This window comes from Dendrobates tinctorius, unplaced genomic scaffold (assembly GCF_039654945.1).
Source record: "Dendrobates tinctorius isolate UK_male_01 unplaced genomic scaffold, ASM3965494v1 ptg000089l, whole genome shotgun sequence".
NCBI lineage: Eukaryota > Metazoa > Chordata > Amphibia > Anura > Dendrobatidae > Dendrobates > Dendrobates tinctorius.
Window position 1 is genome coordinate 23,462,664 of NW_027361757.1, and position 27,324 is coordinate 23,489,987.

The window sequence follows — 27,324 nt, forward strand, 5'->3', positions numbered from 1 at the left end:
CTTACAGCTGATTCATGTCTGCTGCCGAAGCCATCGACATGAAGCGGAACCTGACTGTGTTATTGCAGCCATGTATGATTTACTCTGATACGCTGTTTCATTTCAGTGAGGTTATACTCTTCACAGCCGTCCAGGGACACCTGCTTCTCCCAGCCCAACTCTCATAGCCTGACAGATCTCTCCTTATGCAAACTCATAGGGCAAGACATGTTAGTCTAGGATATCTTGGAGGGGAGGAGATCTCGGACCAGTCATCTGAGTTGTGTCATCCATGAGATGTTCCTCAAAGTATGTTCTCTGCCCAAAACATGCATGACTGTAATAACGCCGCGGAACTCAGATTCTCGGGCAGCATGAATCAGCTTTCAGGTTCATGTGAACTGTATTTTTTAGCATAAACTTACTGATAAATGGCTTTTCTCATGTTGTTTTTCCAGTAGCAATCCGCTTCTCTGCCTTCCAACTTTCTGGCTGCCAGGGGGCGTTGCTCTCCTGAAGAATGATAACCTACGGTTGTCCGACCTGTGCTCCAGGCTGCTAGCAGAGCAAATGCCTGTGCAGCGTGGGAGAAGCGCAGGGGCGGTCAGGGAGGTCGCATCCAGCGATCCAGACAAATTCAGAGCAGTGTGAGCAGGCTGTAAACCATAGAACTTACAAATGCTGCCCATTCCTTTGCTAGTAAACCGGCTACTCTTAAGACTGCAGAAATCAAAAAATTAAATTACTTCTCTTCTTGACAACAGAGAGAATATTTAATAAGAGGTAAAATGCAAAGTATCTTATCTTAGCAAACATTTTGCAATTTTACCCTTTTTAAGAATTTGAAACAACCTTTTTATATTCATATTACGGGTTAGATAAATGATACAACGCAGCGATGTTCGTCCACGTCCAATCATGGATCCCATATCATAAATATATCAGTAAAAAAGAGACCCATGCATCATGTACTTGTCAGAGTCACATACAATATGCTAATAATGTGGTAAAATGAAATTCCTCTGTATAACGAATGGTCGGTGATAATGGCTTATTTTCACTAGGTCAGGAAACGTCTACTTCCTGAAGCGAGAGCTGAACAAGTCCTTTTCTTGTCTCTGTTCTGGGTAGTAATAAATGTAGCCAGGAAGCCAGAGTTTCCTGGTGCACGACTTTCATTTTCTTTATTCACTTTTAGTCATTTTTTGTTTATTACTTATTATTATGACAAGCGGAACATACTCCTCAGGGAGAATGCCAATGTCGTATACCATACATAGGTGCTTGGTTACTTCCCCCAATATGTTATCAACAGCAATTGATTGCTGATTCCTTATAAAATATATTTATGGCATCCGGTTTTCTGTTTTTCTGAAACAGGAGTTCAAATCACTCATATTAATTTAGATTATGTCTCCCAGCTGCCACCACTAGAGGGAGCGTAGGAGCTCACCGCATACTGATAGACTGAAGTCAGTAGGACCGCCGTCTACAGTAATCTTGTACTGTGCCCCTGGTGGTGGAGACAGACATTTTCCTTCTAACTTATAGAGGGCCTGTCGTCAAGTCTAAAGTGGCCAGTTATTTCTCTAATTTTATTCCTGCTCTGCCCTTGAGTATCCTGTTTTTTGACATCCATCATATTGTTCCAAAGATAGGGGTCATTTTATATAGTTCAAATTTTTAGGGTCTTTACAAGGGGGCGTGGTGCCCAAGATTCCGCGGGGGCGTGTCTGTTGGCTGCTTTGTCTTATTACCCCCTAAGCCACGCCTCCTTGATAAAGACCAAAAAAATTAGCTCCAAATAAGAAGGCCCATATCTCCGGAACCTTATGGCAGATTTGTTAGGCAATCCCCGCATGTAGGCAGCCGCAGGCACTCCATCATATTATTCGAGCACCCCCCCCCCCCCCAGATGCTCGGATAGCGCCTGAGCATGTTCAGATAACATGGTATTCGAGCACGCTCGCTCATCACTAGTAGAGATATGTCTTTCATGCTGCTCTGATTGCGAAAGAAATATGAAGCGCCTTCCATTATTAACGCCCTAAGCATCATCCTTGTGTGACAAACATGGAGAAGACCAAGGTCTAGGAGGCTTCATTTTTGCCGCTAGATTTTTTCAAGATATTTTGTCAAGAGCTTATGGAAACAGCAAGATAACTTCTCTTGAAGATCACCCCTTTCTATTGATACACACATTGACATCAGGTAATAGGGTCTGCACCCAAGACCTCTCTCTGAAAGTCAGAACTGAGCGTCCCGCTAACAGCAGCTGGTGGGTTTCCGACGTCCATACCTTGCGGTGCTGGCCATTCCATTTTCAGGCACTCTCATCTGTTTTCTGACTCTTCTTTATGGAAATGATTCTCTTCAGACAATATCTTTTGGTAGAGGGGTCTTCTGATGATTGTACCACCCAGATTAGCCGTAACCCGTAAGGGGAACCTGTCAGTAAGTATTCAGTACAATTCAATGGCAGACAGATGCGAGTTTTAATTTTCGTAACGTTATTCTAATATTGTGTTTGCTCACAATTTTTAAGATCTGTGCTTGCTGTCAGGAAGTGACACACCAGCAGTTGTTTTTTTTTCTTCTTTTTGGATTTTACTCCTAAAGATAAACCCATTCCCTGTGACAGGATTCTGCATCCTAGTATTTGGGTATTTATGCCACTTAGGAAATATTTTCCCATGTGTAACTGAAACATTGAACGTGGCATCAGAAGCCGCCTTCTCTTTCAGGAAAAAACACCAGTTGTTTAGTAGGTGGATTTAACGCCACGCTAATATGGAAATAACTGAAAACATCCTGCTTCCAAAGATGTGGGACTGTGGGAATGGCACTGGATGGCGCTTTATTTTTTCTCTACTGTTTCATTGAAATATTAAGACGTTAATGTGTAACTTATTTTTGTTTTATATAAAATAATAAAATTATTAACTGTGCATAATAGATCATTTATGTTCCAGCTATTTGGAGGAGGGATCGCTGAGGCTGTGGTAAGCATAGCGCAGTAGTGATGGAAGCTCGAGTGCAGCCCCTGTAGATCCCATGGGATCTTTCAATCTATGGATCCGGTGATGAAGATATTCCAGGGTTATGGTTTCCTTTAGGAATTTGAATACAGCATTAATGACCTCACTGACGAGATGTGAATATGGCTCTCCCAACAGTCATCACTTCAGCTTCCTTTAGAAGAACTCTTATATGTAATACTTATGTCTCTTTTATACAGACAGGCTTCCAAATAACAAAAGATTTAAGGACGATGATGAGGAAAATGATGAAAACAAAGACTACCACAGAAGCGACCCACAGATTGCCATCTGTCTGGACTGTATGCGTAATAATGGCCAGTCTGGCGACAGCATAGTGAAGGTACGCCTTTATGTGCAAGGTTATTATCACACACAGCTGAAGTTTGAGACATATACAGGTTATAACAGGAGATACCGAAGTCGTATGGTACAAGAAAGTGTCATTAGAGAGGACCTTTTCCTACACTGGCTTATGAATCAGACAGGTCCTGTAGTTACTTTATATGGAAGACTCATCACTTGCCAGAAATATGTAGTTTTTGTACCTGGTGTAAATGCTGCTGTTCTCCTGAATCCAGCATTCTTTATTTTTTGCTCCTACCCCTCTCCATTCCTTAGATACACCCCCATCTTCCCTGTATACAAATCTATTCTTTTTAGCCAAATGGGTGAGGTCATCATATCTTTTCTATGGCAAGCCCCCTTAGCTAGCAAGGTTAAAAAATTTTACATAGCAGATGGGGCCATATCTCAGGAATGGAGAGACGCAGGAACAAAATAAAAACAACACCGGATTCAGAATAGTGGCATGTAGGGCTGGGTGAAAAATATATCCCATATCTACATCAAGTGACAGGACCTCTTTAAAGGCATTGTCTCATGGGACACCATCCTTTCAAGAGCACCACCTATGATGGAATACAACCATCCTTGTAGCCATGTAAATGGTCGCCATGTAATGCTACATAATTGGAGTGAAACCCCAGACGATCAGCTGGTCACCCTTTGGGATGCATATTTAAGAGTTTTTCAGTGATGTATGAATGAATGAGGAAAGTAACAGCGTGGCAGGTTACAAAGAGAGAAAGGAAGGTGCTTCTGTGCCTAGATTATTTTTTTTAGCAGCATGAATATATATACAGTGGGGAAAAAAAGTATTTAATCAGCCACCAATTGAACCAGTTCTCCCACTTAAAGGGAATCTGTCACCTCTTTTTCCGTATATAAGATGCGGCCACCGCCATCAGGGGCTTATCTACAGCATTCTGTAATGCTGTAGATAAGCCCCCGATGTAACCTGAAAGATAAGAAAAACGAGTTATATTATACTCACCCAGGGACGGTCCGGGTCCGATGGGTGTTGCTGTCTGGTCCTGCGCCTCTCATCTTCTAGCAATGACGTCCTCTTCTTTGCTTCCCGTCGCGGCTCTGGCGCAGGCACACTGCTCTGACCTGTTGAGGGCAGAGCAGAGTACTGCAGTGCGCAGGCGCTGGACCTCTGTGACCTTTCCTGGCACCTGCGCCCTGCAGTACTCTGCTCTGCCCTCAATAGGGCAGAGCAGTTCGCTGGAGCCGCGACGGGAAGCAAAGAGGACGTCATTACTAGAAGATGGGAGGCGCCGGTCTGGACCGTGACACCCATCGGACCCGGACTGGACCCGGACCGCCCCTGGGTGAGTATAATATAACTCGTTTTTGTTCTCTTTCAGATTACATCGGGGGCTTATCTACAGCATTACAGAATACTGTAGATAAGCCCTTGATGGAGGTGGCCACATCTTATATGCGAAAAAATACGTGACAGATTCCCTTTAAAAAGATGAGAGAGGCCTGTAATTGACACCATAGGTAGACCACAACTAAGTCAAAATGAGAAAACAAATCCAGAAAATCACCTTGTCTGATTTGGCAAGATTTATTTTGCAAAATATGGTGGAAAATAAGTATTTGGTCACCTAAAAACATGCAAGATTTCTGGCTCTCACAGACCTTTAACTTCTTCTTTAAGAGGCTCCTCTGTCCTCCACTCATTACCTGTAGTAATGGCACCTGTTTGAGCTTGTTGTCAGTATAAAAGACACATGTCCCAAACCTCAAACAGTCACACTCCAAACTCCACTATGGTGAAGACCAAAGAGCTGTTGAAGGACACCAGAAACAAAATTGTAGCCCTGCACCAGGCTGGGAAGATTGAATCTGCAATAGGCAAGCAGCTTGGTGTGATGAAAGCAACTGTGGGAGCAATATTAAGAAAATGTAAGACATACAAGACCACTGATAATTTCCCTCGATCTGGGGCACCACGCAAGATCTCACCCCGTGGGGTCAAAATGATCACAAGAACGGTGACCAAAAATCCCAGAACCACACGGGGGTACCTAGTGAATGACCTCCATAGAGCTGGGACCACCGTAACAAAGGCTATCATCAGTAACACATTTCGCCGCCAGAGACTTAGATCCTGCAGTGCCAGACGTGTTCCCCTGCTTAAGCCAATACATGTCCGGGCCCGTCTGAAGTTTGCTAGAGAGCATTTGAATTATCCAGAAGAGTATTGGGAGAATGTCATATGGTCTGATGAAACTAAAGTAGAACTGTTTGGTAGAAACAAAATTTATTGTGCTTGGAGGAGACAGAATGCTGAGTTGCATCCAAAGAACACCATACTACTGTGAAGCATGGGGGTGGCAACATCATGCTTTGGGGTTGTTTCTCTGCAAAGGGACCAGGACGACTGATCCGTGTACATGAAAGAATGAATGGGGTCATGTATCGTTAGATTTTGAGTGCAAACCTCCTTCCATCAGCAAAGGCATTGAAGATGAAACATGGATGGGTCTTTCAGCATGATAATGATCCCATTCACACCGCCAGGGCAACAAAGGAGTGGCTTCATAAGAAGCATATGAAGGTCCTGGAGTGGCCTAGCCATTCTCCAGATCTCAACCCCATAGAAAACCTTTGGAGGAATTTGAAAGTCCGTGTTGCCCAGCGACAGGCCCAAAACATCACTGCTCTAGAGAAGATCTGCATGGAGGAATGGACCACCATACCACCAACAGTGTGTGCCAACCTTGTGAAGACTTACAGAAAACATTTGACCTCTGTCATTGCCAACAAAGCATATACTGTATAACAAAATATTGAGATGAACGTTTGTTAATGACCAAATACTTATTTTCCACTATAATTTGAAACAAATCTTGTCAAATCAGACAAGGTGATTTTCTGGATTTGTTTTCTCATTCTGACTCTCATAGTTGTGGTCAATTACATGCCTCTCACATCTTTTTAAGTGGGAGAACTTGCACAATTGGTGGCTGACTAAATATTTTATTCCCCACTGTATATATATTTTCTACAACATGTATTTACAGGAGGAATAACTGAGGAATGGCATAATGCAAAGTTCGAAGAATTATTCTTTTTTTGGAAAATCGAATACACACTAACACTAATGTCAGTGACTGCTCTTTTTTTTTTACAAAGAAGAAGTTTGAGACCTAACTAAGGAAAGATATATAGTGTTGTGTGGTTGTTATTTTACCCTAGTGCCCGTGTTTCAATGAGGTCAAAGTCTGAATAGTCTCTAAATAGATTTACTGCGTGAGGAAATGATTTATTAACCAGTCGTTCTCCATACGGCCTGATTGGTCTGATGTGTGCATGCAAGCTCACTGTGGATGCACAGCCGCCATAACTTAAAGTAACCAAGAGACAGCGTGTGATATGTATAGGGGTGCATAGAATAATATTAACCCCTCCTTTTACACCCTCTGCACTGGATCCGCTTTGTTGTCACTAGATAATCTGAGCATAACATTGTGGATCCACGGCAGAGGGGCACAGGGTAATATTACACCACTTACCCCAACTTTGGATGGTCCCTTATGATCACATTTAATTATTTATTGATATGCTTTCTTTGTTCTTGCAGGGGCTAATGAAGAAATTTATCCGCTGTTCCACACGTATAACAGTTGGGACTATTAAAAAGTTTTTAAGCTTAAAATTAAAGCTGCCAAGTACATATGAGGTAAGAAGGGTGACATATTACAAAGGCTTTAGGGCAGAGGTGCACAACCTTTTCTGGTCCTAGGGCCACCATGCCATATTGAACTACACCTAAAGGTCTCAATAACATTTAAAGCGGTATTAATTTTAATCAATAGATCTTGGCATAATAATGATTTCCACAATTGGATGTGTTTAAATAAAATGTCCCTGTACCGAGATAATCTTATAAATGTGTCCCTGCTGTGTACTGTGTAATGGCTGTGTCTTACCGTACAGGAACATGGTCTGATCATACCACATCTCCTGGGCCGGGGAGGATGCAAAAGAGTATACAGACAGGACAGCATGGGGTCACAGCTAACATAGTAACATAGTTATTAAGGTTGAAGGAAGACTTTAAGTCCATCTAGTTCAACCCATATCCTATCCTAACCTGCCCTAACAGGTTGATCCAGAGGAAGGCAAAAAACCCCATGTGGCAAACAGTAAGCTTCACATTGGGGAAAAAAATTCCTTCCCGACTCCACATACAGCAATCAGACTAGCTCCCTGGATCAACGCAATATCAAGGAAACTAGTGTATATAACCTGTAATATTATACTTTTCAAGAAAGGCATCCAGTCCCTTCTGAAATTTTAGGAGGGAATCACTCATTACAACATCATATGGCAGAGAGTTCCATAGTCTCACTGCTCTTACAGTAAAGAATCCGCGTCTGTGAGTATGCTTAAACCTTCTTTCCTCCAGACGTAGAGGATGCCCCCTTATCCCCGTCACAGGTCTAAGAGTAAAAAGATCATTAGAAAGGTCTTTGTACTGTCCCCGCATATATTTATATATTTTAATAGTCACCCCGAAGCCTTCGATTTTCCAAACTAAATAGCCCCAAGTGTAATAACCTGTCTTGATATTGCAGACCCCCGAGTTCTCTAATAACCTTGTAGAATATTTAGAATTGAGAGTCCTCAGTGGTTGATACCTTTTACAACCACTGAGGACTCTCAATTCTAAATATGCTTCTATCTACAGGCTAACACAGTACAAAGATATATATCTTTCCTGTATCTAATAACCCTGGTCGCTCTTCTCTGTACCTGCTCCAGTTCAGCTATGTCTTTCTTATACACCGGAGACCAGAACTGTACACAGTATTCTAAGTGTGGTCGCACTAGTGACTTATATAGAGGTAAAATTAAGTTCTCCTCAAGAGCATCTATGCCTCTTTTAATGCATCCCATTATTTTATTTGCCTTTGCAGCAGCTGCCTGACACTGGCCACTAAATGTGAGTTTGTCGTCCACCCATACACCCAGGTCTTTTTCAGTGACAGTTTTGCCTAGTGTTTTACAATTAAGCATATAATTATACATCTTATTTTTTCTGCCCAAGTGCATGACCTTACATTTATCCCCATTAAAGTTCATTTGCCATTTATCAGCCCAAGCTTATAGTTTACATGAATCCTCCTGTAATATAAAATTGTCCTCCTCTGTATTGATAACCCTGCAGAGTTTTGTGTATCATCTGCAAATATTGAAATTCTACTCTCTATGCCCCCTACAAGGTCATTAATAAATATATTAAAAAGAAGCGGACACAATACTGACCCCCTGTTGTACCCCACTGCCAACCGTGACCCAGTCCGAGTGTGCTCCATTAATAACCACCCTTTGTTTCCTATCCCTGAGCCAGCTCTTAACACACCTACACATATTTTCCCCTATCCCCATTGTTCTCATTTTATGTATCAACCTTTTGTGTGGCACCGTATCAAAAGCTTTTGAAAGGTCCATGTACACCACGTCCACTGCATTCCCTTGGTCCACTCCGGAACTTAGCTCTTCATAAAAGCTTATCAGATTAGTCTGACAGGAACGGTCCCTTGTAAACCCATGTTGATATTGGGTCATGAGGTTATTCTTCTCCAGATACTCCAGTATAGTATCTCTTAGAAAACCCTCCAGAATTTTACCCACAGTTGAGGTTAAACTTACTGGCCTATAATTTCCAAGTTCAGTTTTTGTCCCCTTTTTGAATATTGGCACCACATTTGATATACGCCAGTCCTGTGGTACAGACCCTGTTATTATGGAATCTTTAAAGATTAAATATATGGTCTATCTATGACTGTGCTTAATTCCTGCAGTACTCGAGGGTGTATCCCATCCGGGCCCGGGGATTTGTCAATTTTAGTGATTTTTAGACGCTGCCGTACTTCCTGCTGAGTTAAGCAGGTGACATTTCATGGAGAATTTTTGTTGTCCCTGATCATGTTATCCGTCATGGGATTTTCTTGTGTAAATACTGTTGAAAAAAAGTCATTTAACATATTGGCTTTTTCCTCATCCTCATCCACCATTTCACCCAGACTATTTTTAAGGGGGCCAACACTATCATTTTTTAGCTTCTTACTATTTATGTAGTTAAAGAATATTTTGTGATTATTTTTACTTTCTCTGGCAATGAGTCTCTCTGTCTCAATCTTTGCTGTCTTGATTTGCTTTTTACAGAATTTATTTAATCTTCTGTATTTATTTAATGCCTCATCACTACCTACTTGCTTTAATTCTATAAATGCTTTATTTTTGTCACTTATTACGCCCCTTACAGCTCTATTTAGCCATAGTGGTTTCCTCCTATTTCTCGCATGTTTATTCCCATACAGTATATATTGTGCACAGGTCCTATTCAGGATGCTAATAAACGTCTCCCATTTTCTTTGTGTATTTTTATGTCTCAGTATATCGTCCCAGTTAATTGCACCAAGATCATCTCTCATCCGTTGGAAATTTGCCATCCTGAAGTTTAGTGTCCTTGTAACCCCTCTACTACACATCTTATTAAAGGATACATGAAAACTTATTAATTTGTGATCACTATTACCCAAGTGACCCCCAACCCTTACATTTGATATGCGGTCTGGCCTGTTGGTTAATATTAAGTCTAGCAGTGCCCCCCTCTTGTTGGGTCCTGAACCAGTTGTGAAAGGTAATTGTCTCTCATAGTTGTCAGAAACCTATTACCTTTGCTGGAACTGCAGGTTTCGGTTCCCCAATGTATTTCAGGGTAGTTGAAGTCCCCCATAATAATGACTTCTCCTTGAGTCACCGCTTCATCTATTTGCTTGATGAGGATATTCTCTATTGCTTCCATTATTTTTGGAGACTTCTAACAAACCCCTATCAGTAATTTATTATTTTTCCCCCTCCCCTTATCTCTACCCACAGGGACTCTACATTTTCATTAGATTAACATATATTATCACGCAGGATGGGTTTTAAGGATGATTTTACATATAAACACACACCTCCCCCTCGCTTATTTGTACGGTCATTTCTGAACAGACTATAGCCCTGTAAATTAACCGCCCAGTCATGGCTCTCGTCCAGCCATGTCTCAGATATCCCCACCATGTCATAATTATGTTCCAACAACATTAATTCCAATTCCTCCATTTTGTTGGCGAGGCTTCTGGCATTAGTATACATGCACTTTATGTATCTCTCTGTACCTCTATTCTTTCTTAATTTATTAACTGTTCTAACCCCACCCCCCATGCCACCCCCACCCCCAATGTCATTATTTGTGCCCAGGTCTCTATCTGCACTGTCTTCCCCTCCTATAAAAGGAATACCCTCCCCCCCCGTCCCTACTTTAAACACTCCTCCAACCTTCTAGCCATTTTCTCCCCCAGCACAGCTGCACCATCGCCATTGAGGTGCAGCCCGTCCCTAGCGTAGAACCTGTAGCCAACTGAGAAGTCGGCCCAGTTCTGCAGGAACCCAAACCCCTCCTTCCTACACCAATTCCTGAGCCACTTGTTAACCTCCCTAATCTCCACTTATTAACCTCCCTAACCTCCCGGGGTGAGCGCCGCTGATCGCGGCAGGGTGTCAGCTGATTATCACAGCTGACACCCAGCACTATGTGTCAGGGGCGGTCACTGACCGCTCCCAACACGTTAACCCCTGGCACACTGACACTGTGATCAAACGCGATCGCAGTGTACCGGGGGTTTAGGGAAGCATCGGCAGGGAGGGGGCTCCCTCCGTGCTTCCCTGAGACCCCCAGTGTGGCGCGATGTGCTTCGCTGCTCTGGGGGCCTCCTTCCCTGCAGGTCCCCGGATTCAATATTGCGGCGGGGGCCTGCAGGGAGCCGACTTCCTCAGTGCCTGCAGAGCGCAGGCATGAGGAAGCCTTCTGCAGTGCCTGTGTCAGATCGCTGATCTGTCACAGCGATCTGTGATGTGTCAGATCAGCAATCTCACGCATGACAGTGTTGTCCCCCCGGGACAATATAATAAAGTACACATATTTAGTATCGCCGCGTCCGTAACGACCCGCCCTATAAAACTGTCCCACTAGTTAACCCCTTTAGCGAACCCCTTAAAAAATAAAAATAAAAAACAAAGCAAAAAATAATGTATTATCATCATACCACCGAAAAAAAAGTTTAATAACGCGCGATCAAAAAGATGGATATAAATATCCATGATACCGCTGAAATCGTCATCTTGTCCCGCAAAAAACGAGCCGCCATACAGCGTCATCAGCGAAAAAATAAAAGTTATAGCTCGCAGAATAAAGTGATCCAAAAATAATTATTTTTATATAAAATTGTTTTCATTGCATAAAAGCTCCAAAACATAAAAAAAAGACATAAATGAGGTATCGCTGTAATCGTACGGACCCGAAGAATAAAATCGCCTTATCAATTTTACCGCACGCGGAGCGGTGTAAACGCCCCCCCCCCCCAAAAAAAATAATAAATTATTGAAATGCTGGTTTTTGTTCATTCTGCGTCCCAAAAATCGGAATAAAAAACGATAAAAAAAGTCACGTCCTCGAAAATGGTACCAATAAAAATGTCAACTCGTCCCGCAAAAAATAAGACCCCACGTGACTCGGTGGGTCAAAATATGGAAAAATTATAGCTCTCAATATGTGGTGATGCAAAAACTATTTTTACAATAAAAACAGTCTTTAGCGTGTCACAGCTGCCAAACATAAAAACGCGCCATAAATAGTAAATCAAACCCCCCGTTATCACCCCCTTAGTTAGGGAAAAATAATAAAATTAAAAAAATGTATTTATTTCCATTTTCCCGCTAGGGTTAGGGCTGAGATTAGGGTTAGGGGTGTGTTGGGGTTACGGCTGGAGTTAGAATTGGGGGGTTTCCACTGTTTGGGCACATCAGATGCTCTCCAAACGCAACATGGCGTCTGATCTCAATTCCAGCCAATTCTGCGTTGAAAAAGTCAAATGTTGCTCCTTCCCTTCCAAGCCCTGCCATTCGCCCAAACAATATTTTACCCCCACATATGGGGTATTAGCCTACTCAGGACAAATTGCAAAACAGCTTTTGGGGTCCAATTTCTCCTGTTACCCTTAGGAAAATAAAAAATTGGGGGCAAAAATATCATTTTTTTATTTTCACGCCCGGACATTATAAACTTGTGTGAAGCACTGGGGGGTTCAAAGTGCTCACCACTCATCTAGATAAGTTCCTTAGGGGGTATAGTTTCTAAAATGGGGTCACTTGTGGGGGATTTCCACTGTTTAGGCACATCAGGGGCTCTCCAAAGGCAACATGACACCCGCAGACCATTCCATCAAAGTGTGCATTCCAAAACGTCACTACTTCCCTTCCGAGCCCTGACGTGTACCCATACAGTAGTTTTCTCCCACGTATGGGGTATCAGCGTACTCAGGACAAATTGGACAACAACTTTTGTGGTCCAATTTCTCCTGTTACCCTTGGGAAAATAAAAAAATTGGGGACTAAAAGATCATGTTTGTGGAAAAAACATGATTTTTTTATTTTCACGCCCGGGCGTTATATACTTCTGTGGAGCACTGGGGGGTTCAAAGTGCTCACCACACATCTAGATATGTTCCTTAGGGGGTCTAGTTTCCAAAATGTGGTCACTTGTGGGGGGTTTCCACTGTTTAGGCACATCAGGGGCTCTCCAAACGTGACATGGCGTCCGATCTGAATTCCAGCCAATTTTGCTTTGAAAAAGTCCTTCCCTTCTGAGCTCTGCCCTGCGCCAAAACACTGGTCCCCCCCACATAGTATCAGCGTACTCAGGACAAATTGCACACTAACTTTTGCAGTCCAATTTCTCCTGTTACCCTTGGTAAAATAAAAAAAATTGGACCTGAAGTAATTTTTTTGTGAAAAAAAGTTAAATGTTCATTTTTTTTAAATATTCAAAAAATTCCTGTGAAGCACCTGAAGGGTTAATAAACTTCTTGAATGTGGTTTTGAGCACCTTGAGGGGTGCAGTTTTTAGAATGGTGTCACTCTTGGGTATTTTCTATCATATAGACCCCTCAAAGTGACTTCAAATGTGATGAGGTCCGTAAAAATAAAATGGTGTTGCAAAAATGAGAAATCGCTGGTCAACTTTTAACCCTTATAACTTCCTAACAATAAAAAATTTTGGTTCCAAAATTTTGCTGATGTAAAGTAAACATGAGGGAAATGTTACTTATTACGTTTTTTGAGTGCCATATCTCTGTGACTTAATGGCATAAAAATTCAACGTTGGAAAATTGCGAAATTTTCAAAATTTTCGCCAAATTTCCATTTTTTTCACAAATAAACGCAAGTTATTTGAATGAAATGTTACCACTAACATGAAGTACAATATGTCACAAGAAAACAATGTCAGAATCCATGGAAGCGTTTCAGAGTTATGACCTCATAAAGGGACAGTGGTCAGAATTGTAAAAATTGGCCCGGTCATGAACGTGCAAACCACCATTGGGGGTAAAGGGGTTAAGGACCTTCCACCAACCTCTATCTTTGTCATTTGTGCCATTGTGCACCATGACCGCTGGATCCTCACCAGCCCTTCCCAGTAATCTGTCAACCCGATCAGCGATGTGTCGGACTCGAGCGCTAGGTAGGCAGCACACCATTCGACGATCCCTGTCTTTGTGACAAATTGCCCTATCTGTTCCCCTAATAATTGAGTCCCCCACTACCAGCACCTGTCTGGCCTGCCCTGCTCTCCTATTTCCCCCCTTACTGAAGCAGACACTCCTCCGGCATTCAGAGGACATGCCTTGCTGCTGCTGCAGCAGTACTACCCTTGGCAAACTTATTGGGTTGTGGCAGATCAGGACTAGCCTCCCTGGCGCTCTTCCCTTCTAACTGTCACCCAGCTTGCTGCTTCACTGAGCTGCAGCTCCAACCTAGCATCCCCCCCACATCTATCCCATTGAGCATCTGCTCAGTGAGCAGCAGACTCCTTTCCATATTGTCTATGGATCTCAGTGTTGCCAGCTGCACATTTAGATCCAGTATCTGGGCTTCCAAATGCACAACGTGCTCACATCTCGCACAGCAGTATGCACCCTCGACCGGCTGTTCAAGGATTTCATACATGCGGCAAGATGAACACTTGATGGCATTGGCGATAGTGGAGCACATCCTAAAGAGGATTGCACCAGACAGAAAGATTAGTTAAAATAAATAAAAAGTATTAATTCAGTAATACCTCCCTTGGAAACTCCCTGAATCCAAAGTCACTGAATCTCAAGTCACACACTTACCACAGTTCGCACTTACGCTCAGGTCACACTCAGCTCACTCACAATCGCACAGGCAGAAGACTTAAAGAGATATTTTTTTCCCTTCACCAGCAAACCACCCTGCTGCTCAATGCACTGTTTCTGTTTGTGAGATAAAACATTTCCCTGCCTGTTAAAATAATGTTTTACCTCAAAGAATCATTTGTGATCCCATGCTGTCCTGTCTGTATACTCTTTTGCTTCCTCCCCTGCCCAGGAGCTGTGGTATGATCAGACCATGTTCCTGCACGGTCAGACACAGCCATTACACAGTACACAGCAGGGGCACATTGATAACATTATCTCAGCACAGGAACATTTTATTTAAACACATCCAATTGTGGAAGTTATTATTGTTCCAATCATTATTGATTAAAATGAACTTATGTTCATGGGAAAACCCCTTTAAAGCTGTGCTAATATACCATGAACACATTTCGGCTGCAGTCCCGTTCTTGATAATTTTTTTTTTGCTTGTTTTAAAAAGGCTCTGCTTTTGCTATGATCTTCTTCACTGAGTAAAGAACGCATGCAATGATTTTCCAAAATGTGTGAACACAGCCTTCTGATGTATCTTATGGCATAAATGTCTAATAGCGAGTCCTGTCACCTGTCAGGAGAATAGGGCTCCCTTTTCTCTCAATCGGCACTTTAGAGAATAAGAGAACATTCCAGACTCTCTCTATTGTACAGGGTGGGACGTTTATATGGATACACCTGGGTGGGCCATTTATAAAGTGGGATCCAAAATGGCTGACTTCAAAATGGCCGCCATGGTCACCACCTATCTTGAAAAGTTTTCCCCCTCCCATATACTAATGTGCCACAAACAGAAAGTTGATATCACCAACCATTCCCATTTTCCCATTTTATTTAGGTGATCATATAAATGGCCCACCCTGTAGATTGTGGGTGTTGTGACATTAGCCTAACATTTCACACCTCCTGTAAACTGCAATGGAGGGAACCACATCCGTGCATGGCCACTTCTCTAAGACATATACTTTTTGCAGGGGTGAAAGGGCACCATTGCTCCGAAATGTAGGGGAATCACATTGACAACTGTTTCCTGTCCAAGCCATCCATGAAAGCTACACATGAGGTACCATACACAGACAAGCATCCAGATATGTGGGGGCAGCACATCGTGCACCCCAAGTGATAAGCACAACTTTGAGACTCATTGTAAATGAACCTTTATTTTCATTTTCCAAGTCTTCAACTTTATGATCAGAAGCATTTAGTATAAAGGAGCATAGCAGCAGTAGGAACATCACCGTCCTATAACCATCAGCACAACGCAGGAGCGGCTTACCATTGTTATATACTGTCAGTGCAGAGAGCAGAAGGGATGTGATGGTGACTGCCGGGACATTGGGAAATCTTCTGCTGTGTCCATCATAAATGGAGGCTTTATTCTACCGCTTTCCCTACTTACTGACCCTTACTGCAGCTCACTGATATGCAGAGAAAGCTTCACATTTACGTTGCGTTATTGGATCGTTTTCTCCTTCTGTCTGTATGTCCTGCCCAAACTTGTTTGTGGGATTCTTGGTATCTTGAGTTACTGACGGCACAATGGGCACAGCAGGTCCATTATTGTCCTATTTCCAGGCGGTAGTGACACCTGATCTTAGCTTGAAGCAGCTGAGAAATATTTAGTGAAATATATGTAGACACGTCAGATGGCAGATTTAGCATTCAGGTTATATACAAACACCCTAAAATAAATGTATTTTTCAATAACAAAAAGTGCCATTTATATGGAACATAACAATGTACACCCACTTGTTAAACCTTTACCTAATGTCTGGCATTTAGGAGATTTGGCAGGTGTTGCCTACCCACTGTCTGTTTTTAGGCGATGTCTCAGGGGCATCAAGTTTCAGTACACAGCACAGTTCTTGTCTCCGAGACAAAGACGGTTGGCAGACGCCGGTCTCGGAGCCTCTGCCTACTCCCATTTGTACAGACAAGCTTTGTGGTGTATATCAGTAATAGTTGTAAATTAAAGGGGGTTTCTGGGAATTAAAAAAAATGGATCTGAATGCAGAAAATGTGAGAGAGTAAAAAAAAAAAACTGCTTGCTTAGTAAATCCCCCGCCACTCCTGCCCTGTCTCTGCGGGTGTCCCTGCCTAGTGACCAATCACTGACCTCAGTGGTGATGGCGGCAGATTGGCACAAGAGGCCATTTATTGGATGAAGCTGCCACTCACGCATCGACAGCAAGTCACCACTGCGGGAAATAGTTAAGACTGGCGGAGACTACTATAGCGCGAGACAAAAGATCAGCTTTCCCTGGCCACTGAATGGCAAATCTGTCTCATGTAAGCTTTATTCACATTTTATTAGATAATTGGAAGCTTTGCTGCAGACTCCGTCAGCCTTGATAAGATCTGCAGCACTAATCTTCTGGTCAAAACAAAGCAACCTGACACATCACATTTTAAGTGATTGGGGTCCGTTCCATCTGGCAGTGGTGGCATCTGTCTTACCATGGACCCAACAATGCATCATGGCTTCTGTTAATAAAGCGAGCCATAACACAAATGTGACTGGCCCAAGCAATGGTCTCGGCGAATGCCCATGTTTGTGAGTTATCACCAAATGATGGCAGCATGGACTAGCCTCATCTTTCCCATCCTAGCACTGTATGTACATGTCGTTCTTTTATCCTACAGGGAAGTGGTATCAAAGGAAAGGGAAGATTTTGGTAACTATGTAAGATAAGGATTACAATGATCCCCGATCAGTGAGAAACGCACCATACTAACACTATGTTCAATCGCTTTTTCAGCTGGATGTACTATGCAATGGAGAAATTATGGGAAAAGACCACACCATGGAGTTCATATATATGACAAGATGGCGACTAAGGGCTGAAAATGTAAATAAGTTTAATTGTTAATTTATTTATGTCTATTTTTAAATGTGCCTGTAAAAAATAGAAGATGTGTCTGTACACGATCAGCCAGAACTTACAGTCTGCTTGATATTGTGTAGGTTCCCCTTAAGGCTTAGTCTCCACAAGACCCTTGTAATAAGCTGCTCTGCATACGATCAGTCCAGACACGAGCATTCACTCCCCACACATATCAGTGAGCCTTGATCGCTCAGGACCCTGCTGCTGGCTCAGTGGATATTAGGACCTTCTTAGGACCACTTATTGTAGGTAGTAACTGCTGCTTCCTGGAGACAACCAACAAGACATGCAGTATGGAAGATGCTCAGATAGCCATCACCATGAGGCCTTTGTGAAAGTCGCTGAGATCCTCACACTTGCCCACTTTTCCTGCTTCCAACATAAGAACTGACTGTGCTTCGTTAACAGGAGCCGTTGTCATGAGATAATGACCGTTTCATTTCACTTCTCAGTGGTTTAATGTTATGGCCGATCAGTGGATATGCGTATTCCCTGAAGTCTTTTGTCCCCTGTCACCAATGTCCTATGTGGTCACTAAGCTGCAATGATCGAACATTGAAGAAGTGTGAATTGAGGGGTGGTCACACTTGTGTGCTACCAGTCCATTTATTGTCTGTGAAACTAAAAGATGGCCAACAACAGAACTATTTGCCAATCCCATATGTAATGAATGCAGCAGCTTCCCACGCACATACAGCGGCTGCCCACGCCATTCCACTCAAATTGAGGACACAGGACCCCCCGTACTTGTGATCAGTTTTAGTTCCCCCACAGACTGGACACTTATCACCTATTCTGTGGATACATGATGACTTGCAAATGTGTGACAACCCCTCTAAAAGACCCCATACACAGTCTACAATCAGCTGAACCCCCGAATATTCGCAGGATCATCCGACAGTCTAATGTTTATTGCCTCTATCCCAACTGTCCCTCCACAGATGATGTTGGGGGACAGAAGGATCCACCCTGCAAAATTTTAAAGCCAACTATTTTCTAAAGAGCATTCCTGTGTATGGAAGAGTTGGGAGAGAGAGCTGTTGGTCGAACAGTGTTTTGGCCTACAGTTATGTGAAGTCCTTAAAGGGGTTCTCCAAGAATATGAATGACCTCTCCTCATAATTCAAATGGCAACACATCATGGTCAAGTGTCAGGACAAAATGCAGCTCTCAACACCTGTGTTTCAACAGACACATATCTCCGTGAGCTGAGGAGAAGGGCTGTGACATTACAAGAAAATCTTCTCCTTGGCTGACTTAGCACAAAGGATTTTTTTTCTCCACTCTTGGTCCCTGCAGCATTTTAGGATTTAGATTTTTTTCTTCTCCTTTCCCACCCCCTGTCCAGCTGCTCACTGGTATGTATGCTTACGATACAGCTCCTCTGGCAGTTGAGACAAAGGTCTCGGAAGCAGTGTTTCTTCAGACTGCAGCTCATCGTGACACGTGACTAGGATTTGCTGCAGTTTCAATTAAGAGACAGGGCCATTTCATCACATTCTAGGAAAACCCTTTTAGATCGGAAAATCTGCAGCATAATGTATTTGTGCTTGCCTTTAGCTCCTCACTCCTTCCCCCTCCATGGAATGTTCTGAGCACCAACTGTCATCTCCTACTTTACTAATGGGAAAATCTGTATTTAGTGAAAACAGACTTTACCTATAAAAGATGAGTATTGAAGGAGAAAGAAGCAGATTTCCCTGATCAAATATCTACAAAGTTTCTTAGTTCAAAGTGTGCTATCGATTTTTGAAAAAAACAAAAACGTTACTGAAATGAAGTTACTCATAGTCATAATCTAGTGAGCTTTTATATTTTATTTGCTAAATATAAGTATCTACAAGATGTGAAACTGAAAAATAGGAAGAAACTACATTATGTCTGCTACTGAGAGAGATGAAAGGGATTAGTGGAGATATTGAGGCTCGTGGGTCACTACCCTGTAACCACAACCAGCTATATTCATTCAGGACTGATAATGAATGTCTTACACCGAAAGAGGAAGTATGTCAGGAAAGGGGAAGAACGCTCACTTATATTTATCACAGAAACCATCAAAAGGCACATAGTTACAATGCAGTAGCTGGTTATAATTTACAACAGGCAATTGTTATGCAGCAGTATTATATAGTAAGATTGATACTGTGTGTTTTTTTTACTGGCTACAGTTATTTATTCTTGCAGTGTCACCCAACGGAAACTTTAGTACAGAGGCTAAAGAACTTGCCTAGTTCATGTCCTGCTCACAAAACTGCAGGGTCATTAGAACTGTATTTGTGAGGTACATAACTCTGCTTGTGCTGAGCAGGGTGCAATATGGGGGATCTCAGGATATGCAGAAATGGAGAACAGTGGGCATGTTGGAGGAGCCAGTGGAGCACATCTGTAAGCCTAGCTACAAATGCAGGATGGAAGGGGAACTAGAGGGGTGGAACTGTTCGCTTAGCTACATTAGAGAAGGTAGGGAATGAGGTGGATCGAATAGTGTGAAGCTGTAAGCCTGAGCGACCGCAGAGCAGCAGATAGGTAGAGCAGCTGGCAATTAGGGGGATATGGAGGGGTGGATGTTGTGAACTCATTTTCTGGTTTACCTCTGGCTTCTGGTGAGGGTGGTGGAGATGGCTGTGTTGATAGAGGAGTCGTGAGTTCTCCATCCGGGCTCCCTCAGGTGGTGACAGCAGGTAATGAAGCTGATCTAAATTGCAGAGACCTGCCACCTGAGGAGAACTGTGAGTGGACATCAGGAGTCTCTGACTGGATTTAAGACAGCCGACTCCCTAATTTTGTGCTGGTGATTTTCTCTTGCCCTGAGGTTCTGGTTTCCAGTTCTGTTCCTGCCTTCTCAAGCTAAGTGAGCTCTGCTATTTTTCACTTGAGATTTGGTCTGGTTTACTCAGTTTTTGTGGTCAGCCAGCCCCTGCTGGGGCTGTGCTGAATTTCCATTCTTATGTCTCTGTTTATGCCAGTTTACTTTTTGTCCCTGATCAGATTGGTCTCTTTTTGCTCTGTCTTCAGAATATACCAGAGTGCTGATATAGGGAATTGAAGTCTAGCGACTTCAGGGTTTTTGTTATCAGAAAGTGTTGGACATTTTTTAGCAGGGTTTTGTGCGTGATTGCAGACAACATCTTTCCTTTCCTTTCTAGTTAGTGTGGGCCCCATTGTTTGCTCAGCCTATTTTTCTATCTGTATTTGTGTTTTCATCTTGTCTCACCGTCAATACATGTTTGGGGGCTGTCTATTGCTTTGGGATCTGCTCTGGGGCAGTTTAGATTTCCCCTTTTCTTGCTTTAGGCTTATTTAGTTCTCCGGCTGTGACGAGGCGTCTAGGGTCATCGTAGGTACGCTCCACGGCTACAGCTAGATGTTGTGGATAGGATCAAGGGTCTGCAATCCGCTTAGTTACCAACGTCTCTGGTTTTCTGGGGCTTAGCTTGTTATTGTTTTTCCTCCTCGGTGACTCATAACAGGTGGAGTTGTAAGCCTGAGCTACAGCAGAACAGCAGATGGGTGATGGAGCTTGGAGTTAGGGGGAAGTAGAGGGGTAGAGTTGTAAGCCTGAGCTACAGCAGAGCAAAAGAGGAGCTGGGAATTAGGGGAGTAGAGGGGTGGAGTTGTAAGCCTGAGCAACAGCAGAGCAGCAGATAGGTAGAGCAGCTGGGAATTAGGGGGAAGTAGAGGGATAGAGTTGTAAGCCTGAGCTACAGCAGAGCAGCAGATCGATAGAGCAGCTGGGAATTAGGAGAGTAAAGAGGTGGAGTTGTAAGCCTGAGCTACAGCAGAGGAGCTGGGATTTAGGGGAGTAGAGGGGTGGAGTTGTAAGCCTGAGCAACAGCAGAGCAGCAGATAGGTAGAGCAGCTGGAAATTAGGGGAGTAGAGGGGTGGAGTTGTAAGCCTGAGCTACAGCAGAGCAGCAGATAGGTAGAGCAGCTGGGAATTAGGGGGAAGTAGAGGAGGGGTAGAGTTGTAAGCCTGAGCTACAGCAGAGCAGCAGATCGATAGAGCAGTTGGGAATTAGGAGAGTAGAGGGGTGAAGTTGTAAGCCTGAGCTACAGGAGAGCAGTACACAGGACGAGTTAAAAGGGAAGAACTGTAGGTCTGATTACAGCAGAGCAGCTGGGAATTAGGGTATCTAGAGGGGTAGAGTTGTACGCCTGAGCTACAGCAGAGCTGCAGATAGGAGGAGAACCTAGATAGGCGTAGCTCTGGATTACAGCAGAGCAGCAGGAGATTGGAGATAAACAGGGGTGAATTTGCAAGCCTGACTTCTGCAGGGCAGCTAGGAATTAGGGGGATGTAGAGAGGATAAATTTTAAGCCTACTCTACAGCAGAAAAACCCAAAAAACTGAACTGGAGTAGACTTGAATGACATGCATGATGTAAAAGCATGTTCACACTGGCCATAAAAGCAAGCAAAACCAAAGGAAAAAACGATGTGTGTATATACCCTAATGAAGATAAATAAGTAAAAAAGCAAGTGCATTAAATAACATAGGGTACTTGATAAACACTATTTTGATCAAAAAAGTATAAAGCTGTCCCACCACGGCAAGGTTTACCCATTTGTGACAGTAACTACACTAACGGTTAAAACCTACCTAGTGTGAATAGTGGCAGAGTCTCTGGGTCCCAAACGGACACCCAGCTTCAGAGGGACTATAAGTGAACTACACAGCTCAGTAGAAAGGAGGCCACACCCTATTTGTACTGAATACAAAAATGCTGAAGAAAAACCAAAAAAACTGAACTGGAGTAGACTTGAATGACATGCATAATGTAAAAGCATGTTCACATTAGCCATAAAAGCAAGCAAAACCAAAGGAAAAAACAATGTGTGCATATACCCTAATGAAGATAAATAAGTAAAAAAGCAAGTGCGTTAAATCTACTCTACAGCAGAGCAGGGGATAGAGGAGGAACTAGAGGAGTGGCATCATGGCAGGGTAAACTTTGCCCAGAACAGGAGGGGATTAGGTGGAGTTAGGGGTGGAGTTGTGAGCCTGAGCTACAGCAGAGCAGCAGGTAGGTGTGGGGGAGCGGAGTTGCAGGCCTGCAGTGCAGTGAGATGAGGAAGACTCTGGGTTTCATGAGAAATATAGTATTCCAAGTATTGCTGCTGGAGCGACAGACACATCCCATGTGAAGGAGCAAAACAAGCAGCAGAATAAAGCCGTAAAATTATGTCCTAGAAGTCAGTTGTAGGAAATCCAAATAAAATGGGCCGTGTGACTTAGGAGAAGATGGACTGTAGATGGACCTCTGTGCTGGAGCTTAGGCTAGTTTCACACTTGCTTTTTTTTGCAGCGCGTTTTTCCCGCAAAAAAACGCATTGAAAAAACGCATACAAAAGCATACAACTGCTGCGTTTTTTTCAAGCATTTTTATGAGCATGCATGAAAAAAACGCAGCGTTTTTATGCGTTTGTATGCGTTTTTAGTGCGTTTTTACCGCGTTTGCGTTTTTTTCCAACATTAGGTGGCCCCTCACACTAACCCAAACCATGACTTTACTAACCCTAACCCTGACCCTAACCCTAACCCTGACCCTAACCCTTAACCAAATCATACTTAACCCTAACCCAAACCCTAAACCCTAACTAACCCTAACCCTGACCCTAACCCTGACCCTAACCCTGACCCTAACCCTTAACAAAACCATACTTAACCCTGACCCTAACCCTGACCATAACCCTAACCCTGACCCTAACCCTGACCCTAACCCTTAACCAAACCATACTTAACCCTAATCCTGACCCTAACCCTGACCCTAACCCTTAACAAAACCATACTTAACCCTAACCCTGACCCTAACCCTAACCCTGACCCTAACCCTGACCCTAACCCTTAACCAAACCATACTTAACCCTAATCCTGACCCTAACCCTGACCCTAACCCTTAACAAAACCATACTTAACCCTAACCCTGACCCTAACCCTGACCCTAACCCTAACCCTGACCCTAACCCTTAACCAAACCATACTTAACCCTAATCCTGACCCTAACCCTGACCCTAACCCTTAACCAAACCATACTTAACCCTAACCCTGACCCAAACCCCAACCCTAACCCTGACCCTAACCCTAACCCTAAACCCCCTTAACTAACCCTAACTCTAACCCAAACCCCTAAATTCCATGGTTAAAAAAAAAAACGCATATGCAAAAAAACGCATACATGAGCATGCCAGTGCGCACATATGCGCATCCATAGGCTATAATGGCCATTTTTAGCGCAAAACGTGCGCATATGTGCGCATGCGCTTTTTTGCAGGGCCAAAAAATGCAACATGCTGCGTCTGGAAAATACAAACGCACACCCCAAAAAAACGCAGCGCATGAAAATCGCATACATGCGCTTACAAGCGCGCAGGTATGCGCACCCATGTTAAATATAGGGGAAAAAACGCATGCGCACATATGCGTTTTTTTCCAGCGCTAAAAAACGCAAATGTGAAACCAGCCTTAGATTGCAAAAAATACTATGTAGTGCAGATAGGAATTGCTGTATTACAAGGGTTATCGGGTCTTTATTCATCACCCTCTCCTGGATTTATGAGTCATACATGGAGATGGAGACTAATTAGCTCTGACAGTGGTTTTCTGTATTCTGTGAATGGTACAAAATATTGATTTTTTTTTTTTTTTCTGCTGTTTTAGAACATTTTCTACAAAAATATTTTAGTGATTGCTCATTTCTACATGCCGTTGTGGATGTCTTGTTCTAATAAGCACATAATCTCCTTTACAGTTTCAATGTCAGAACAATTCGACAGCTCTACACATGTCGCTCAGTGATATTGCGCCTGTTGTTACAGAGACATCCTCAACCGTATGTATAAATCTGATATTCTTACATGCAAAAACACCTTGCACAGCCTTCATGTGATAAATGAGGAGCTTAGTATGGCCTCACATATAGCAATTCATTTATCATACTTTTATTATTCTGTGCTCTTCTCACCATAGACTGCTGGTTACATTTTCTATCATTTGTAGCTTGTTATAAATGGTTTCTCAGGAAGACAACCATGATCCGTCCATCCTATTAAGATAATGGAGGTGGATCCATCACGGAGCTAGAAGGATAATATTTGTCATGTGATGTTATGTGCCACACAGCTATCGCTAGTAATAGATTTTATCACAATATGGGCTCAATCACAAAAGCATATATATGAGACGAGTGCTATCCGATGTTTTATCACATAGCACTCGGACCAATGTTATTCTATGGGACATGAGAACACAATTGCAGCATTCTACTAGTTGCTACGCAATTCGGATCTCACTCACCCATTTAAGTCTATGGGTGCGTGGAAAATATCAGGGTCCGCATGCACTCTGATTGCCACGGACTCACAGAATGTAGGTGAAGAAATTTGGTTCCATTTGCTCTCCATTTTTCCTTCACCTGTGCTACAATTCTCTTACCCGAGAGAATCAGATCACACTAAGCTGACACTGAGCTCAAACTCTGATCAGAAAGGGGAAATATACCAGGATGGGCCCAGGATGGGGACATACAGTTGTGGCCAAAAGTATTGACACCCCTGCAATTCTGTCAGATAATACTCAGTTTCTTCCTGAAAATGATTGCAAACACAAATTCTTTGGTATTATTATCTTCATTTAATTTGTCTTAAATGAAAAAACACAAAAAGAATTGTCCTAAAGCCAAATTGGATATAATTCCACACCAAACATAAAAATGAGGGTGGACAAAAGTATTAGCACTGTTCGAAAAATCATGTGATGCTTCTCTAATTTGTGTAATTAACAGCACCTGTAACTTACCTGTGGCACCTAACAGGTGTTGGCAATAAGTAAATCACACTTGCAGCCAGTTGACATGGATTAAAGTTGACTCAACCTCTGTCCTGTGTCCTTGTGTGTACCACATTGAGCATGGAGAAAAGAAAGAAGACCAAAGAACTGTCTGAGGACTTGAGAAACCAAATTATGAGGAAGCATGAGCAATCTCAAGGCTACAAGTCCATCTCCAAAGACCTGAATGTTCCTGTGTCTACTGTGCGCAGTGTCATCAAGAAGTTTAAAGCCCATGGCACTGTGGCTAACCTCCCTAGATGTGGACGGAAAAGAAAAATTGACAAGAGATTTCAACGCAAGATTGTGCGGATGTTGGATAAAGAACCTCCACTAACATCCAAACAAGTTCAAGCTGCCCTGCAGTCCGAGGGTACAACAGTGTCAACCCGTACTGTTATGAATGGGTCACCGAGGAGAAAAAAAAAAACAAGCTGAGTCCCAGAAAAAACAGAGAGGTTGGTAACTATGCAGATTGCAGATCCCTGATCCTGACCACACAACTAGCAGCAGCCGTGGAGCGTTCCTACGATGATCCTAGACGCCTTGTCACCGCCGGAGGACTAAATAAGCCTAATGCAAGAAAGGGGAAAATTAACTGCCCCAGAGCAGACCCCAAAGGAAAGACAGCCCCCACACATGTATTGACGGTGAAACAAGATGAAAACACAAACACAGGCAGGAAAATAGGCTGCGCAAACGATGGGGCCCAAACTAACTAGAAAGGACAGGAAAGGAAAGACACTGTCTGCAATCTGCCAAAAACCCTACAAAAATAATGTCCAACACTTCTGATAACAAAATTAACCCTGAAGTCACTAGACTTCTCCCACCATATCAGCACTCTGAAATATTCTGAGATAGAGTAAAAAGAGGCCAATCTAACAGGGGACAAAAAGCAAATTGGCAAATACAGATAAATTAGAGTGGAAATTCAGCACAGCCCCAGTCGGGGCTGGCTGACAACACAAAAAACTGAATAGACCAACAAAATCAAGTGTGAACATTAGCAGAAAAACTTAGGTTGAAATGACTGGAACAGAGCTGAACACCAAGAGCTGAAAAGCCAGAAGGAATCACCAGCACCAGAATAGGGCGTCGGCTGACTTAAATCCAGTCTAAAATTCCTGAGGTCCAATCGTCATCCTCATTATCAGGTGGCAGATCTCTACTGATTAAATCAGTCTCACTACCTCCTGTTACCACCAGAGGGACCCTGGAAGGAGAACTCACAACTGCTAGACCAGAAAATGAACTCAACTCACAACACCGTACTATCCGTCGGCGTCTGAATGAAAAGGGACTGTATGGTAGGAGACCCAGGAAGACCCCACTTCTTACCACGAGACATAAAAAAGCCAGGCTGGAGTTTGCCAAAACTTACCTGAAAAAGCCTAAAATGTTTTGGAAGAATGTTCTCTGGTCAGATGAGACAAAAGTAGAGCATTTTGGGCAAAGTCATCAACATAGAGTTTACAGGAGAAAAAAAGAGGCATTCAAAGAAAAGAACACGGTCCCTAGAGTCAAACATGGCGGCAGTTCCCTGATGTTTTGGGGTTGCATTGCTGCCTCTGGCACTGGACTGCTTGACCGTGTGCATGGCATTATGAAGTCTGAAGACAACCAACAAATTTTGCAGCATAATGTAGGGCCCAGTGTGAGAAAGCTGGGTCTCCCTCAGAGGTCATGGGTCTTCCAGCAGGACAATGACGCAAAACACACTTCAAAAAGCACTAGAAAATGGTTTGAGAGAAAGCACTGGCGACTTCTAAGGTGGCCAGCAATGAGTCCAGACCTGAATCCCATAGAACACCTGTGGAGAGATCTAAAAATGGCAGTTTGGAGAAGACACCCCTGAAATATCAGGGACCTGGAGCAGTTTGCCAAAGAAGAATGGTCTAAAATTCCAGCAGAGCATTGTAAGAAACTCATTGATGGTTACCGGAAGCAGTTGG

At 43.1% G+C, this 27,324-nt stretch overlaps 1 protein-coding gene across 8 annotated transcripts in view; it reads left to right on the forward strand.

The window, feature by feature from the left end:
- The window catches only part of PCGF5 (polycomb group ring finger 5), a 111,016-nt gene that overhangs the window by 77,212 nt on the left and 6,480 nt on the right, over positions 1-27,324 (forward strand). For 7 of the 8 annotated variants that reach the window (XM_073585921.1, XM_073585919.1, XM_073585917.1 and 4 more), the window contains 4 exons: positions 3,218-3,360; positions 6,958-7,056; positions 17,419-17,508; positions 24,294-24,374. In XM_073585921.1, coding sequence (XP_073442022.1) covers positions 3,218-3,360; positions 6,958-7,056; positions 17,419-17,508; positions 24,294-24,374 — 413 coding nt within the window. The remainder of the gene's footprint in view (positions 1-3,217; positions 3,361-6,957; positions 7,057-17,418; positions 17,509-24,293; positions 24,375-27,324) is intronic. The other variant, XM_073585926.1, reaches the window with a different exon arrangement.